This window comes from Haliotis cracherodii, unplaced genomic scaffold (genome assembly GCF_022045235.1).
Source record: "Haliotis cracherodii isolate W230 unplaced genomic scaffold, xgHalCrac1.p SCAF_34, whole genome shotgun sequence".
Taxonomy (NCBI): Eukaryota; Metazoa; Mollusca; class Gastropoda; order Lepetellida; family Haliotidae; genus Haliotis; species Haliotis cracherodii.
The window spans coordinates 251,814-267,420 of NW_027266291.1; the positions used below are offsets into that span (position 1 = coordinate 251,814).

The 15,607-nt window shown below is 40.0% G+C and overlaps 1 protein-coding gene across 2 annotated transcripts in view; it reads right to left on the reverse strand.

The window, feature by feature from the left end:
• Positions 1 to 6,558: 6,558 nt before the first annotated feature.
• Positions 6,559 to 15,607, reverse strand: part of LOC139477689 (general transcription factor IIH subunit 1-like) — a 36,502-nt gene continuing 27,453 nt past the window's right edge. For both annotated transcript variants that reach the window (XM_071260069.1, XM_071260068.1), the window contains exons 13-14: positions 15,046 to 15,138; positions 6,559 to 11,279 (exon numbers count right to left, since the gene is read on the reverse strand). In XM_071260069.1, coding sequence (XP_071116170.1) covers positions 11,196 to 11,279; positions 15,046 to 15,138 — 177 coding nt within the window. In that variant the 3' untranslated portion in view covers positions 6,559 to 11,195. The remainder of the gene's footprint in view (positions 11,280 to 15,045; positions 15,139 to 15,607) is intronic.

Consider the following 15,607-nt stretch of genomic DNA (forward strand, 5'->3'; position numbering starts at 1 on the left):
AGCATCGTGCTGACAACAACCACTCAGAAAAACAACAAAATTACGCAATTATTCAACATTACGAAATGCCACGCCTGTCCGAAAATGAGCGTCTGCAAGCCATTGGTATGCTTGAAGCCGGATCGAGTCAACGTGATGTTGCAAAACAAGTTAACGTCCACAGAAACACCATTTGGTGTTTATGGCAACGTTGGCAACAGACGAATACAGTCAGAGACCATCCTCGGAGTGGCAGGCCACGCGTAACCAATAATCGACAAGACAACTGGATTCGAAAAACACTTCTACGAAATCGTTCCAGCCACCAACAGTGACTGCAAGAAGCAGCCATGGCCTTCGACGAATATCTTCACAAACTCAGATGTGCAGGGATTGTCGCCAGAAGACCCGCCAGACGTCCCATTTTGACAGGAAACCACCGTCAAGCACGTCTACAGTGGTGCAGACAGCGTCTACGCTGGACGGCCATGCAGTGAGGACAAGTTCTATTCACTGACGAGTCTCGTTTTTACCTCAACCACAGCGATGGACGGATTCGAGTGTACCGACGTCGAGGTGAACGTGACGTCAAACATTGTGTCATGGAAGAAGATCGGTTCTGGGACGGCAGCTTTATGGTATGGGGTGGGATAACAGCAAGACAGAGAACCCGTTTGATAGTGGTAGAGGGAAATCTCAGTGGACAGCGCTACCGCGACGAGATCATGGGCCCTGTTGTTCTACCGTTTTTGCGTCGTCATGGCCCAGGCATTACCACGCACATGACAACGCACGGCCTCACTTCAACAAAATAATGTGAATGTAATCCCCTGGCTGGTTCGCTCCCCTGATCTCTCACCAATCGAGCACATGTGGGATGAGATGGATCGGCGCCTTCGACGTCAACCACGTGTTCCACAGACACTCCAGGAACTTCGAAACATGCTCCAGCAGATATGGACAGATATCCCACAGGACTTTGTGCGACGCCTGGTCCATTCCATGAGACGAAGATGTGTTGCTTGCATCGGATACGCTATTGATTTGTAAATTGACATTTTGGCATTTTTTAAAATATTTTTCTTTTATGAAATCGCATATTTTCTGAAGTCAGTATGGCAAATTAAACTGTCCATTTGAACACTTACAGGAGTCTTTTATCTGTTGCAAACCGAAATTGTTTCAAATTTGGTAAAAAACATAACTTTGCATTAAATCTTATTCAATGTCACAGGAACTTGTGTTGTCAGTATATATTTGTGTGAAAATGATCAAATAATGGACACGACTCTTATACAACTTTTTTCGCGATTGCAAAAGAAATGTTCCAACATGATGTTATTGTGCAATAAAAATGGTAGGAATAATTTGGTCCCGAAAAATAAGAAATGTATTCGTAAATTCCGATGTGGATACCGAGGGAAAGTTCAAGAGGGAGAATACTAACAGTTAATTATTTAGTAAGTTAAAAGACATGTGCTTCCAAGGATGATTGTCCAAACCAGGTCAGATTGATACATTTGTGAAATACCACATTCACATCTTATTCAATGTCACAGGAACTTTTGTTGTTCAGTATAGTTCAAACACGGGAAGGCCGATACTGCACAGCAGAGAAGCAGGGACCCCACCTCGTGATCGTGCGACGGAGTGGCTCCCTCTGTCCGCGCCTATTCCCTATCCAATGAGGAGGCATGCAGCGTAGGCATGCTCACCTGTTGTCTCCAGCATAGACAACGTTGTGTGCGGGGTGGTTTGGGAAGGAGCGTCAGACACGGAGGAAGAACTAGCTCCCTTCTATTCAACCACGTCGCCCTTGTCCGACTTCGAGGAGACAGACTGGTGACGTTCTGCATGGCTGTATTTTCTTTTTCAGTGTAGCACAGTCTGTACGTCTAGTCTAGCAGGAATTATGAGGAACAGGTGGCGCCATCTTGGTCAGCGCAGCACAACAACAAAGCCCCTAAACTAGTAAATTACGACCACTCAAAAACCACGTTAGTCAAGTTCATAATCTAAACTGTAACAGTGTGATAAATAACCAAATAATGTGGACAACTTCAGAAAAATATTAAATGGACTCCTTTTTCACGATGTTGACATCAGCCCATGCAAGAAAGAAACGAGGTATCCTAGCTGCGCATGTACAGGGTACAGGTGGGAGATATTATTGGTAGCTCAAATACAAATGGATAATTGATAGTCGATTTTATGGTGTGATGACAGGCAAAATACAAGAAATATGGTACCGGTACGCACCCCCTGTATATTACAATGACAGGTCGTACGAGCGTTGGCATTGAAGACCTCATGACAGAAGCTTTGGAAAACGAATGTGGTTTATCCTGTTCCTGTACTTGTGCAAAAACAATAGCAACAATACAAATGGCGGTGCAGAGTCAGGAACACAATTCCACGTCATGACTGATGCGGAAACACGTCATGTTCAGTCCAAAGATGACATTCATGACACAAATGATCAATAGCGGGTAAACCCGCCGCGTGCCGGATGACAGCGTCCAGCCTTCGTCTCATCCCTCCAGTCAGTTGTCTGATCTGCTGAATGGGCATCTGCAGCCATTCCCGACGAAGGGCTGCCTTTGTAGCGGTGGGTCCAGTGTCGGTACTAGACGTCCCAAGATGTCCCAAATATGCTCCATTGGGTTCAGGTCAGGACTCATGATAGCCCATGGCAGTGTCGCCACAGCCTCATTCTGGAGGAACGCTGGGAATGATGTGGCCTAGCATTGTCATCCATGTATACAGGTCGGGCGGGTGGTTGTCGAAATGCGGCGCAACAACTGGTTGCAGGACGTTACGGATGTACCGATCGCTACTTGGATGGTGATGAAACAGACAACCCCAAACCTTTACCAAACCCCAACCATACGGAGTCGGAGGTCTTGTGTTCCTGGGTGTGTAGGTCATAGTTTACTGATTGAACTTATTGACTTATTTATTAATTTTTTTTATATTTTTTTTTACCTGTTTCATATTACAAATGAACATATCGTGATTCTATAAATAGGCACAAAAGACCGTGAAATGTATACAAGCTACCCAAAAATATACAGTTATCAACAAAACAATGAGTAACAATAATTTATTTCAAGCGGTTCTTGCTTTCATATATTGAGGCATTGCATTTGGTCGTGCAGTAATGTTGTGTGAGCCCCTCTGTCTATTGGTTCAATGCGGGCGGTGTATTATAAACATATATCTATAAATCATGTACTTTGATACACTGATCAGTGCATGTATTGAGTTGTAGCCTGTGCTGGATAACCTATTAAGACAACGTCTTTAGTCATTGTAATTTTGATCTGTATTTTATTTAATATCCAGTTTTCTAAATCAATCGAAAGAGAGTTCACTTTTCTACAAGACCAAAATATGTGATCAATAGTATCTTTGAAATCTGAGCTGAAGCTTCAGTAGTTGTTGTCTACGTATCCCATCTTGTGCAATTTATTCTTCGTTGGTAACATAAGGTGCATTATTTGGTATTGAAACCTTATGAGTTTCATGTTGGTTACACTTCTAAAAGGTTTTAGGTTGTGTTTAGGCTTATCTTTATCCGTCATCATAATTTTTAGTAGACTTTCCAATTTATCAAGGTGTTTGATTTTGGGCACAATTGTTTTGTATTGAGGTTGAGTAGTAATGTTGACTTCCCTAGGATGTTTTAAGTAGTTAAAGGTAAAATAGGGTATTCCATTTTTCTTTTGGAAATTACACGGCAGTATTGTTTAACAGAGTTCAGTATACTCATGTATTTTAGAAAGTGTGTTTTTATTTAAAAGGTTTCTTTGAATATTTCAAACGGCAAGTCCCGTTTCATCAATAAGATCGTTGATATAGTTTACTCCTTTATCTGCCCAATCCTTATACAGAATACATATGTTATCTATTTTAATGCTGTCGTTATACCAAATTCCCTGTGAAAGAATACCAAAGTCGTAATTGTCTTTCACGTTTATGTTTTTATAAAAGTTCAAACACGTACAGAGTACATCCTCATAGTATTCACTACTGGTCTGCGCCAGTAACTTTGTTTTTTAATTACAACTATTTATTTCGAAGGCATTGACATTATTGATTCTTGGGATAATTATATTGAACATATGCGACCATTTTGAAGAACTGCGAAATGTCCTGCGTATCATCGATATCTTTTGAGACTGCAATATTTCTTTTAGGAGTCTTTATGTCTCCGTCTTCTTCACATACAATGAAACTTCGTTATATTTTATCTGGCTTATTTCCCACAAACAGTTTGAAGCTTCGTTTTTTAACTGATCTATAACACAGTCAGGTGAGTCAGGTATTACTGAGAACAAGTGATTGAGTTTTGGTAGAATCGGGGATTTTCTCACTGTATTTCTTCCCAGGGGTGCTAGATTTCTGATTGACCATATTGTCATTAATCTTTCAGACTCTTTAAACTTAGTTTTATAGTTGGTATCAATCATATCTTGAAGGCCTGTGTGGAATTGTACACCTACAGTTTAAATGGTTCTTGTCTCCTGTCTAGCTTCCATTGTTGACAGTTTCATTTTGTATCTTTTTTTCCTATCCATATTATTCTCGTTTTGTCAGTGTTAATTCTTAACCTGGATAAACGTGCACAAAATGTCAGATCTGGATTACTGCGTAGTGGGATCTCTCGGAGCCAGCAGGAACACCGGTGGTATCATCAGCGAATTGTGATAGTAAATACTCAATATTTCCTATTTGTATTCCCTTGATGTATGGTTCATTTAGTATCAATATTGCCAGTATTTCTTTAGATATTAAAAAAAAAATGATGTACCAAATCCATTAACCAGAACTCATGGCTGTATACCATTGTAGAACGTGCTGATCCAACTTTTAATTGAATTGCCAAAGCCAAAAAATCTAATACTGCTTGATTAAAGGACCAATCGACAGTGTCGAAGGCTTTCACAAAGACTTAATATCTTGATAAGTCATATATTTGTCTTTTGATTTCTCCAATACATCGCCCAGACGTCCTCGCTTATTAGTGTCTAAAGCACGGTTTTAATTCTGTGCGAGATTGCCATTGATCCAGTTTTATAGAATATTGAAAGAAGCGATATGGAACGCCAATTTTTAAGGAACTCATTTGGTTTTTTTACCCTTAGGGCTACAAGTAATTAAGCCTTGTTTGTGAGATGTTGAAAGTTGTCCTGTCCAATAGGCATAGTTTAATGAGCGAATAAGGTCCTGTCCAACATCGTTCCGAAAGAATTTAATAAATTCAGATGTAAATCCATCTGGGCCTAGACTTTTATTATCCCTTAGATTTCTAACTGCCGCTAAAACTTCATCATACGTTAACTCACCTTCTAGCCCTTGTGAAATTCCAGAATGAAGTGTTGGTACGTCGTATTTACCTAACAACATACCTAAGTTTATTGAACTCGTTTCATGCTTAGTATACAGCAATTTATAGTATCTTTGAAGTTCTTCTAGTATATTATTCTGTTTATCAATTTCCCTTCCCACAAAATCTTCCATACGGCTTGACCATTTAAGGTAATTTCTAGACTCTAGTCCTAGAAAGTATTTACTCGATTTCTCTCCGATTTCTGGTCATATTTTATGCTTCCAAACCCTCAATCGGTCATCCTTGATATGGAGCAGGAACCTGCTCTCATCGGACCAATGAACTCTTCGCCAAGTCCTCAGATTCCAAGCTATCCGGGCCAAACACCATGCTAAACGAATTCTCCGATGATGATCGGCATGGAAAGGACGCTTGATTACCCATCTGGACTTCATTTGCAAATGGTTGACAACGTACAAGCCGAATAGGGCCATATCCTCACGCGAGGTCTTCCTGACCGTTGGTGATCCTGTACAGCATTGGTTAGCCCGTGTTTACGTACCAGTCTGCTGATTACGTATAATAATACCTTAGTTGACGCCATAAGCTTTGGTAGGTCATGCCTGCCCGATGCATACCAGTAATACCCATCTTTGCGCCTGATAACCTTTTTCGTGCCATGTTCACATATACTGCTTCAACAATGCAAGACAGTGACGTTAAATACACACAGTTGTGGTGTACAGATACTGCATGTTGAAACATGCATGCTGCACGTGTGTTGTTCTGCGATGTGACATCACAGTTGCCATTGTACTTTCCTATTCTTTCGACAGAACACCATTCTTGACAGTCATCAAGACATTTACCGTTGTTGCGAATGGGGATATTTCAGTCTTAATTATTTCCAGAAGTGCTTAACTATTGTTTTTGTGTACATTTGCAAGAATTATGAAGACTAAACCCTTTGTGTGTTAGAAATAGTCAAGCCATGAGAAACCCATGAGCATGGTTCTGACAAAGTGAAAACATCATAGGGTAGAATAAGGGAATCGTGCCATTTTTAGCAGATCTCAGTATGGCACACGAACGAAATTGCAAAACACTGAATAGAGTCAGCAAGATCTGACAGGAGAGCAAGCAGTCTCATCATGCATTGGATTGTAGTCACCCACCGAAATACTATTCACTTTTAACTTGGGATTACATGCACCCACACAAATTTAGAAAAGGAAAATATCGTTTGATACATAGGATTTTATTAATGTCATGATTGATGATAATGTAAACAAAGTTTCAACAAACAACATGAACATGAGATACGATCTATTGCCAGTCATAATAGATGGACAGCATTTAACAAATTTTCCCCCATACATGCCTGTAGACACTGCAGCATAGGGAGGAACTCGTGCTCTCCAGCTGTCAGCAGCATAATATCATGGCCTGTTAACATATTACAGGAGCCACAAACAAACCAGGTCAGAAAGTGCAAGCAGATCAGGTAAATCTAGATGCCAACAATCTGCTCCTCCAGTTGTGGCCCCTTGGACCACTGCTCCATCTTGTCACTAACATGCACCAAGTGAGTGCAGAATTATGATCTGATGCCACTCCAGAAATATCCCAATGGAGACTGACAGCAATGGGCTTTATACAGTGTTCCCTACCAGCAATTAAAGCTGCTAAGTTTTTAACCACTAGACCACCCGAGGTATTATTTGTGGTCATTACCATATCATATGTGTACCTTTGTCTTGGAACGATGTAAGTGGGGCCTCAACAATGGATTGCATGACCATGCTTACAGCAGTGGCATTTCTCTGCAGTAACTACCTGACCTTGGTGTAACTACAGTCATATGTCACATATATATTAAGTAAACATGTCCAACATCACTGAACATGTTAAATACAGCTAACAACAAAAACTTTATAGAGATTTAGTTAAACACTCATTCTCACACAATGATGTCCATAATGTTGATTTGGTAACTTGTAATGATATTCATTGTTATAAGTCTTCAGGAAACTAAGATGTTATCTTGATTCCAACTGTTCACCGTCTCATTGTACAAATAGTACAAAGGTATAAACTAATGTGTCCCTGTCTGCAAGTATGTAGGGTATGCCTGGATGACGACAGCAGCAGCAGCAGCAGCAATATCACAGTTCAAACAATGGGTTCCGAACCCTTCTCCAGAAGACACATACAGATTGGCAACCTCAAACCTGAGGACTCTTACTACAAACACTTCCAATTCCTAGCAAATCATTTCAGGTTTTCACACAAATGATAAGTCGGCAATGAAATGTTGCCCAATACCTGAATCAGCAGTGGTCAGCCATACCACTGAAGCTTGAAATAGCATAGCACCAAACAGAAAAATACGACAAATGTATTTCACGTTAGACTCGATCATGTAACTACATACATGCATGTAGTGGTGCAAAATGTCCTCTTTTGAAATTATTTGATGATCTCCGTTAAACAGAATTGTGACAGTACTACTGGACACGAAGGTGACAATGAACAAAGTATACAGGAAATATAGGCTATCAGTAGTATCTGAATCAGGTCCCCGATCAGTAGGAAAGCTTCAAAAACTTGCTACATAGAACATCGCTTTACAGTTAAAGTTTAAGCTTGTAGAAATTTGAAGCATTTGAAAATGCTGAGGATAGGCTGGGAAGTGGAATTCGGCTGACTTTCAATGTGAATGACTTGCGTCACTATAACCTAACTGGTCAGTGAAACAGGTAGCAATACTATAAAGGCTACATGTGAAGGTTCACCTGAAGTTTCAGAATGGACTATTTGTCGGTGCCTCAAGACCTCAAGCTACAAAAGAAAAGAGGGCCCGAAAAAGACGGTGCCAATTTCCTACAGCCTTGCGTGGTGATGAAAGATAATGTGGAAAAGATGGAAGCAAAGAATATATGTAAATGGTGCAGGGTCATTCCCACTGTCTAGCCCAGTCGTACATCTCAAACAGTATGGATCTCCGCATCAACCAATGTTAATAGACGAATGGAGCTGTTGCAGTTTATTAACATCAATATCCTACAAGTGGATCTGTAATATTTATATTCTATTAGAAGATTTGAGCAAAATGTGAAAAGAATTCTAAAATTTTTTATTCAACTACAGAACCATGAAATTATTGCAGTTCTTCTGCTCATTGATTACTATTGCACTCGGCAACTGTTAATATTAGCAGCCTGATTACACCTGATCCAATACAGCACCTGATTACAGTGACAGCCCAGATGAGAGGTGAAGTCAGGACTTCCTAGCTGGTCCAAAGTATTAGCTATGCCCTCCCACCATTGTGGCCAGTGAATTCCTATCTATACCCTTGTTGCCTATTTTCTGTCATGACCACATGACTGGTCCTCATTAATTGTTGTGTCAGTAAAAATGATAATATGTTTTTAAATGAAAAACGTAATTAAAATTATCACATAATACAAAGTTTCCACCATATCAATTGGCCTAGTTGCGGTCAGGAGTCATTCAACAGAAACAATTCTTGACCCCATGTCAGGTCTGATAATTTAAGGTATTGATTAGAGTTACTAAAAATAAAATGGAAATTACATGAGGTGGTATTCTCCAAACCTGTCTGCCGGAACCACCTAATGCTATTGTAGCTAGCGCAGCCATGGCGTTTGCATTTTATTCGCATATTAATATATTGGATGGAGAGTGAGAATCTGTCCGCACTGAAGATTACTGACCTTGCAATCTCCACTGTGATATGTTTACTGCATTATACATATGTAGTGCCGAGCACCCTAACAATCTGCAGGATGGCGACTTGCTTGGGTAGAATGTAGGACATACTAGGTATTCTTCATGATGTTTCATCTCAATATGACCTTACAACAAGGGCATCGAGTTGATTTTATTAAGAAGTTATGGAAACTATATGCATGATCATACACACACCAAGCAGCTGTTAAGTTAGGTCATGTTGGATAATAGGGACATTCCTCTCATTTTTGTCTTCTCAAGAAATGCACTAAAGTATGCCAACAACCAAATTCAAAGGATGAGTATATATTGTTACATATTGTTCTATATTGTTATTGTCTCTGTTATACAATAAAACAATTATAAACTTTACAGGAGGTCAATACTTGTTTTTATGGACAGGAAAATGACTGACCTCAGACTTAATTTGTCCTCAGTCATTATGTCATTTCTTTGGTCCATAAAAACAGGTACAGACGTCTCATGAAGCCTAAACTAACAACTGGGAGAAAACTATACTTTCCCTACTGTTAATTGTGCAATGTTGTCCAGGCATGTCCTACTACACTGTCCAGGGTGGTGTGTATGTATGAAGACATATCACATCCACAAATCATCAGTAATTAATACTCACAAAAATGGTGACTTTTGGACTCCTGGCATACAGCGCTTACTTACAAACAGTATTTCTACAAGCAAGAACAACATATAGCAGCTGGAATATCTACCTCTGTGCACATATTGAACATAAGCACAATATTATCCAATCAGTTACAGCTTACAAGGAATTCCACAATATCCCTCCCATTGGAATAAAAGCCAATCCATGGCCACTTACATCATTCATTCACAAGGGACAGGACATCTATAATTCCCAGTTGGTAACTCTATTTATTACTCATTGTCACTTAAAGAAAGAAAAGTTAGAAAACATAAAATATGAACCCTACAGAAAAACTCCACTGTTGTTAGCCTATTGTTTAAATGACATGATGTCAAATTGTGATGTCATCATGGTCATATTGTATTGTTCTCAACAACAAAGCATTGTGATGTCATATCGCTTATTGCTAATGGGACATTTTTGGCCAAACCTACTTGACCTTATATGACCTTGATCATACTCAATATGAATCATGATCTAACTTCAGGAGTTGAAAATACTTTTAAAATCTTATGAAAAATAGACACATGATCATAGTCATATTTTCACTTCTTTGAAGAGACTCATGAACCAAACATTCTGCTACCAATACCAGCCGTAGACTATGTAGTTTTACTCTGTAGGGACAGAAGATGATTCTACAGGATCAACTGATACATCAGGCTATGTTACTCCATCAACTCTGCTAATCTAGTGCTTACTGCAAAGCCCTTGTACACCTCAACACGCTTCTATCAGTATGAAGCATCCCTGTACGATGTCATTTTGTGGTACACCTGTGAAGGAGCGACTCCACGTTTCTGGTGCTATGATAATACTGGATACAGAGTGAGCTCCACCAACCCCAGGCTTCCTTCTCACCAGTCACCATCACTATGGTTACACAAAACAAGTGATGACTCTTCAAGCTTGAGTCTCAGTTTCAACACACCACAGCGTGTCTCGTTTCTCATGTCTCCTTGCAAATTTCTTCATCTTCATCTTGTAACCATGGAGTCAATTTCCTCCATCTTTTCCTCCAGTGCCCTACTTGTCGATGGGGATTTGAGCCTTTTAAATGGGGGAAACTCAGACCTGGCACACCAACCATACAGCTCCACACAGCTGTTCATACTAGCCTCGAAAAGACCACCAATTGTCCAAGGCACAAAATCGGGTTTTCGCGGATTCTCATCACAGCACATGTCCTCATGTCTTCTGTCACAAATAAATACTGATATCTTTCCAATCATGCTGATATCCACAGAAAGTTCCACCTCTTTCCTACAACTGTGTTACCCACACAGTGGTGATGAGGAGCACTACACAGTGCACACAATGGTGGACTATAGCACCGAGTGCTGTCAATGTATATGATTCCCTGTCCTCTCTGCTCTGACCCTGGGCAGGTCTTGATGGATGCAGTTTGCACTGTCTGACATTAGCACCAAATAAAAGCCGTAAACACGGCAGAAGAAGTCCGTCTCATCTGCGACTCAGCTTCTTGGCCTGCCAGGCATCAAACTTGTTGTAGGCAGCCTGTAGCATCTCCTCCATGTGCCCGCACAGCTGGGGAGACAAACAGGTCAAGGTCAGTGAGGATTACATTACAGAAAGCAAACCAACAGTAATTCAGCTAAAATTTCACAGAAACTAACAGTAGTTGGGTAGATTCACACAAACTAAGTGTAGTTGGGTTCTTGTTCTTGTTTGTTGTTTAATGCCTCACTCAGCAATATTGCAGCTATATGATGGCGGTCTGTAAAATAATCACGTCTGGACCAGACAATCCAGCGATTGACATCATGAGCATCGATCCACACAATTGGGATTGATGATATGCATCAACCAAGTCAGCGAGCCTGACCACCCGATCCTGTTAGTTGCCTTTTACAACAAGCATAGTCACCTTTTATGGCAAGCAAGCTGAAGACCTATTCTATCCCAGATCTTCACGGGTCACATCACAAGCTGACATCAGTGCCATGACAATATCTACATGACTAGTGAACACATCACTAGCTGACATCAGTGCCATGACAATATCTACATGACTAGTGAACACATCACTTGATGACATCAGTGCCGTGACAATATATACATGACTAGTGGACACATCACTAGCTGACATCAGTGCCATGACAATATATACATGACTAGTGAACACATCACTAGATGACATAAGTGCCATGACAATATATACATGACTAGTGAACACATCACTAGATGACATCAGTGCCATGACATTATATACATGACTAGTGGACACATCACTAGATGACATCAGTGCCATGACATTATATACATGACTAGTGAACACATCACTAGCTGACATCAGTGCCATGACAATATATACATGACTAGTGAACACATCACTTGATGACATCAGTGCCGTGACAATATATACATGACTAGTGGACACATCACTAGATGACATCAGTGTCATGACAATATATACATGACTAGTGAACACATCACTTGATGACATCAGTGCCATGACAATATATACATGACTAGAGGACACATCACTAGATGACATCAGTGTCATGACAATATATACATGACTAGTGAACACATCACAAGCTGACATCAGTGCCATGACAATATATACATGACTAGTGGACACATCACTAGCTGACATCAGTGCCATGACAATATATACATGACTAGTGAACACATCACTTGATGACATCAATGTCATGACAATATCTACATGACTAGTGAACACATCACTAGATGACATCAGTGTCATGACAATATCTACATGACTAGTGAACACATCACTAGATGAGATCAGTGCCATGACAATATATACATGACTAGTGAACACATCACTTGATGACATCAGTGCCATGAAAATATATACATGACTAGTGGACACATCACTAGATGACATCAGTGCCATGACAATATCTACATGACTAGTGAACACATCACAAGCTGACATCAGTGCCATGACAATATATACATGACTAGTGGACACATCACTAGCTGACATCAGTGCCATGACAATATATACATGACTAGTGAACACATCACTTGATGACATCAATGTCATGACAATATCTACATGACTAGTGAACACATCACTAGATGACATCAGTGTCATGACAATATCTACATGACTAGTGAACACATCACTAGATGAGATCAGTGCCATGACAATATATACATGACTAGTGAACACATCACTTGATGACATCAGTGCCATGAAAATATATACATGACTAGTGGACACATCACTAGATGACATCAGTGCCATGACAATATCTACATGACTAGTGGACACATCACTAGCTGACATCAGTGTCATGACAATATATACATGACTAGTGAACACATCACTTGATGACATCAGTGCCATGACAATATCTACATGACTAGTGAACACATCACTTGATGACATCAGTGCCATGACAATATCTACATGACTAATGAACACATCACTAGATGACATCAGTGCCATGACAATATATACATGACTAGTGAACACATCACTTGATGACATCAGTGCCATGACAATATATACATGACTAGTGAACACATCACTTGATGACATCAGTGCCATGAAAATATATACATGACTAGTGGACACATCACTAGATGACATCAGTGCCATGACAATATCTACATGACTAGTGGACACATCACTAGCTGACATCAGTGTCATGACAATATATACATGACTAGTGAACACATCACTTGATGACATCAGTGCCATGACAATATCTACATGACTAGTGAACACATCACTTGATGACATCAGTGCCATGACAATATCTACATGACTAATGAACACATCACTAGATGACATCAGTGCCATGACAATATATACATGACTAGTGAACACATCACTTGATGACATCAGTGCCATGACAATATATACATGACTAGTGAACACATCACTTGATGAAATCAGTTCTATGACAATATATACATGACTAGTGGACACATCACTAGTTGACATCAGTGCCATGACAATATATACATGACTAGTGAACACATCACTAGTTGACATCAGTGCCATGACAATATATACATGACTAGTGAACACATCACTTGATGACATCAGTGCCATGAAAATATATACATGACTAGTGAACACATCACAAGATGACATCAGTGCCATGACAATATATACATGACTAGTGAACACATCACTAGATGACATCAGTGCCATGACAATATATACATGACTAGTGAACACATCACTTGATGACATCAGTTCCATGACAATATATACATGACTAGTGGACACATCACTAGTTGACATCAGTGCCATGACAATATATACATGACTAGTGAACACATCACTTGATGACATCAGTGCCATGACAATATATACATGACTAGTGAACACATCACAAGCTGACATCAGTGCCATGACAATATCTACATGACTAGTGAACACATCACTAGATGACATCAGTGCCATGACAATATATACATGACTAGTGAACACATCACTTGATGACATCAGTGCCATGACAATATATACATGACTAGTGAACACATCACTAGATGACATCAGTGCCGTGACAATATATACATGACTAGTGAACACATCACTAGATGACATCAGTGCCATGACAATATATACATGACTAGTGAACACATCACTTGATGACATCAGTGCCATGACAATATATACATGACTAGTGAACACATCACTAGATGACATCAGTGCCATGACATTATATACATGACTAGTGGACACATCACTAGATGACATCAGTGCCATGACAATATATACATGACTAGTGAACACATCACTAGATGACATCAGTGCCATACTGGACTAACATGGTTTGAAAGATCAACAGCTATAGTATGTACTTTATCAGTTGTATTCAAATTGCACCTTGTTTGCAAGGCATCCTGCTTCCATTCACAACATGTACCTTAATTTCAAATTATACCTTAATCATCACTCCAGCAATCTGCAGAACCAAGGCAATAACAGACATCTGTAACTTCAGACTGTAACTGTAACTGCATGTTAAGCTACGAGACTCAGGAAGGTGATTATACCCATCACACTACTGCTGTTGGACTGCACTAATGGTACAACGATCAGAGATACTGTGATACTAATGAAATCCTACCCCATGTGGCTCATGAAGCCAGCTGACTCGTCCTACACACTGTAATATTGCACACAAACTTGGTACAGACTTTGATTTGGACCAAAAAGTAGCTGGAGACACATTTAGCAAACACACGCTGGTTCTGACTGAGGTCAACTCATGGCATGTGCACATGCAGGGGCCTTGTTCCAGTTCTGGTTCCTCCCAGCGCCAGTGGAGATGACTGTTATCACCCAGTTGCTACTTACGTTCACAGAGTAATGGTATGATGCTAGCTTGTCCTTCAGTGGGTTAAGCTTGGTGAGCTGGAATTTTTCTAAAGTTGTCCTCATTTTCCCTATCTGAAACACAATGACACAAATATGACTACTATCCTGGTGTCATACCATACCATACCATACCATACCATACTAGTCAATATTGTAAAATCTAAATATTTTTTACTTTTGTATACTTATCCTGCATTACTCCTTAATGCATTCACTGCTGTCTTTTGACAGAGACGAACTGTGTGAGATGCAGCTGCTGAAGATTGTTGTTCCAACCAGTAGAGGCAGCATCCTCTCACAGTCAGCACGTGACCCGGAAGTCATGACGTCATATCAAAACACATAACTGCTTTAAACACAACATCTGAAACTTCGTAGGGAGGCAGGGTAGCGAAGGGAGATCACTTAGACATTGTAATGCAGGATAAGTATACAAATGTAAACCAATATTTAGATTTTACTTAATTTTTTAACTTATCCTGCATTACTCCTTAATGCATCTTTATCAGACGGCACGACCGGTGGGCATACCTTGAGATGT